Below are 3,236 nucleotides of genomic sequence, written 5' to 3'. Positions count from 1 at the left end.
CTGGGCCCGGTCCGTGCCGTGGAACAGGCGGAAGGAGGGCAGGTCTCCGGGTGGCGCTTCCTAATGGGGGAAGTGAAGGGAGGTGGGAACACACCTCTGGAAGTGGTTTCACTGAAATGCGCCTTCTTCTGTGTGTATGTCAAGGTTTGCATCAGGAATATTAATTTCTGGAGGGGAAACTCGTGAGTATGTGCTAAAAAAGAGCTAATGTGCAGAGCTCTGTGGAGACAGGTCCTGGTCTCTAGCCTAAATTACTAAAAGTCGCTTGTCTCTTGTGATGGGTGTAATAAAAGGGCAGTGCGTATGTCACTTTTATTATTTCATTACGTATTTTTTTCTGTTCTGCAGCTAGTGGCATTCTGGCTATTGACAAGGCCAGGGAGCCCATCACCTTAGTACTGGCAGAAGATGGCACCATCGTGGATGATGAAGATTACTTTTTGTGTCTGCCATCTAACACCACGTTTGTGGCACTGGCCAAGAATGAGAAATGGTCCAGCAAAAGCTTAGGTACTCTGTGGGTGAGGGAGTGTGGAAGGGGAGGGGTGTTTGAAATATACCTAGTGAAATTAGGCTGTCTCAGGTAGGTCAGGAATGACCCATGAGACTGATGACTCTTGTGTCAGACAGTGGAACAGCCTGGCTCTCGGAGTCTGTGGATGAAGTGGACAACGCTGCAGAGAAGTGGAAGCAGCTGGCCAGGCAACTGAAGGATGACCTGTCTAATATCATCTTGATGTCTGAAGAAGACCTGCAGGTACAGTGGGGAAACCTCCAATTGCTGTCCTTGGCTCTACCTATCATCCATTTATCCCAGTAGATGGTAGAGAACAGAATAAGTAAACAAGATCTCAAGCTTAATTCAGCTGCTATTGTTTGGGTGTGGTGCTAGAGTCAAATTTCTCCTTGAGGGGAAATACTCATGTGTGAGGAGCATGCTCTTAATCACTGATTGTCCCTCACAGCATGTCTTTCCAATTCTGGCAGTGGGAGGGCAAAAAGTCAAGATTTGGCCAAATGGCAACTGAGGTGGGCTCTTTCCTTAAAACGAGACACTTGTGTAATGTGTCAAAATGGAAGGCTGAGCAGCATGCCAAATCTGTCTGCTGCAGAGGGGTTTGGAGAACTGCTGTCAGTTTCCAGAGCTGATTGATTCGAGTATCTGACTGCTTCACACCTTGTATGTGGTGAGGCATGGTGATAACTGCCTCATGTCCTCCTGCAAGGTGCAGCTTCCCAAGGCTTCCCAGGCTATCGGCTTTCCTTTGTGTGTTCCCATGCACTCTTAAGAAGTGGTACTTTGCCAGGAGTTGTCAGGATTTCTGTTAAAAATGCACGTGATTCCACACCTTCCTTTTGGCTTCTGGCAAAGAATGCTGGCTGGTGGAGTGCCACTGCAGCCTCTCATAACTAGACTGACTTGCTATGACAAGAAACCTTGTGAAACATGCTGGGTTTCATGAAGGTGGAGGCTCTGTCATTCAGGAGGCTTGCTGTTTGTACTATAATCAGTGTAATGGAATGAGTTACTCAGTCAGTCCATGTAACAGGAGCACTCTCATTGTTTTAAGGTGCTTATTGATGTACCACGTTCAGACCTGGCAGAAGAACTTGCCCAAAGTCAAACCAAAATCCAAGTATTGCAGGACACCTTGCAGCAGGTGCTGGACAGACGAGAAGAAGAACGCCAGTCAAGACAGCTCCTGGAACTCTACCTAGAGGCCTTGAAAAATGAAGACAGTATCTTAAGCAAAGTAGCAGGTAGGGAGCATTAGGATGTTAGAGAAGGAGCTTTTCAGAGATGCCTGAAATAGTTGAGTGGAATAAATAAGGCAGAGTGAAGGACTGGAGTGAGTCACTTGCTTAGCAGCTATTAATGTGATTGACGTAATAGCTGGTATAGTGTAAGAATTCTCTGACTGGGTGAGACCAGGAGTCCTCTCACTGCTGTGTCACATTTCTTACAACGCCTGAAAGTAGAATACTGGGGGAAAAGCTTAAATCATGTAGTCATCCTTAATATTACGGATTTCTTAAGTTAGAGGATGCACCTAGACAGAATGCATATTTTATTAACCTCAAAACCATCAAAGCAGTCCAGGCCACTTTTCCTGTCCTGTGTTTGTCACGGGCTATAATGATTCTGCTACTTTTCAGAATCTGAGACTGTACCAAGAAAGGAGATGGATGTGGTTGACACAGGTACCAGCAGTACAGGCACTTCAGGCAAAACGGCGCTCAGTGACCAGATCCTTGCTGCTCTGAAAGAGAAACCTGCTCCAGAGCTCTGCTTGGACAGTCAAGATCTAGAGGTGGGTGAGAATGACATAACCATATTCTGGCAAATCTCTCCCTCTGGAGAGAGAGTTATAGGGGAAGCTGTCCTTGCTTCTGGAAGCTCTAATGTCAATATATCTCAGTCTCAAAGTGGTGAGATTTAATCTGTTTCTCTTCCTCAGTAACACTGTCCCCTGCTTGGAGCTCCTCTGTAACAGCCAGTTGACACTACTCCAAGTAATCTAGTCTGTCCTCTGAAAAGCCACAGAATAATTTTGGTTTTGATCTCTGCCAAATTGTAGTCAGCCAGTGCTGCAGCTGTCTTACCAGCAAGTTTTTTTTGTATGCAGATGCATCTAGCTATATTCCTTTTATACAACCCAATCAAAATAAAAACCTCCTTATTTTGGAAAACAGTGTAAATAAACCCATAGCTTGGAAAGGACTTTTAACTTCAGAAAGTGTGTTCTTTTTAATGCTATGAACTTGCTCCTCTTGCTTTTCCCTGCTGTAGAAACTAAGTAACTGCTTTCTGTTCCTTTGAACATCTGAATATAGCTTCAAGCTCTAAGTGTTGGTAGAATATTGAAAATACACTAGCCCACGGGATAGATGATGAAACCTGGGAACATCTTCAATACCAAATTGCCAGTATTAAACAGGTGTCTCATTACTGTTGTTCTTAATGTGGGCAGAGGGGTTAGTGGTGGAGGAGCATCAGTAGAAAAGACTGTTAGAAATCTGTCTCGCTACAGCTGGTCTTGAAAGAGGACACACAAGCCCTGGCCTCGGCTCTAAGATGGGACAAGCGGAAAGCTGAAGCTCTGCAGCAAGCCTGTGATCAGGAGCTCTCAAAGCGTCTACAACAAGTGCAAACTTTGCATTCCCTAAGGAGCACGTCCAAGGGCAAGAAAACACTACCCTGGGGAGACTGGCTTAGTTCAAAACGCAAAAAATAA

The 3,236-nt window shown here is 45.3% G+C and overlaps 1 protein-coding gene across 1 annotated transcript; it reads left to right on the top strand.

Moving 5' to 3' along the window:
* Positions 1 to 348: 348 nt before the first annotated feature.
* DFFA (DNA fragmentation factor, 45kDa, alpha polypeptide) lies at positions 349 to 3,236 on the top strand (the record flags this gene model as incomplete). The annotated part of the gene is made up of 5 exons (XM_009575006.1): positions 349 to 510; positions 627 to 757; positions 1,572 to 1,761; positions 2,158 to 2,312; positions 3,033 to 3,236. Coding segments are annotated over 5 exons (842 nt in total), but the record flags the coding sequence as incomplete, so codon positions are not given.

This window comes from Fulmarus glacialis, unplaced genomic scaffold (genome assembly GCF_000690835.1).
Source record: "Fulmarus glacialis isolate BGI_N327 unplaced genomic scaffold, ASM69083v1 Scaffold46293, whole genome shotgun sequence".
Lineage (NCBI taxonomy): Eukaryota > Metazoa > Chordata > Aves > Procellariiformes > Procellariidae > Fulmarus > Fulmarus glacialis.
This window is presented reverse-complemented; position numbering and strand designations above follow the sequence as displayed.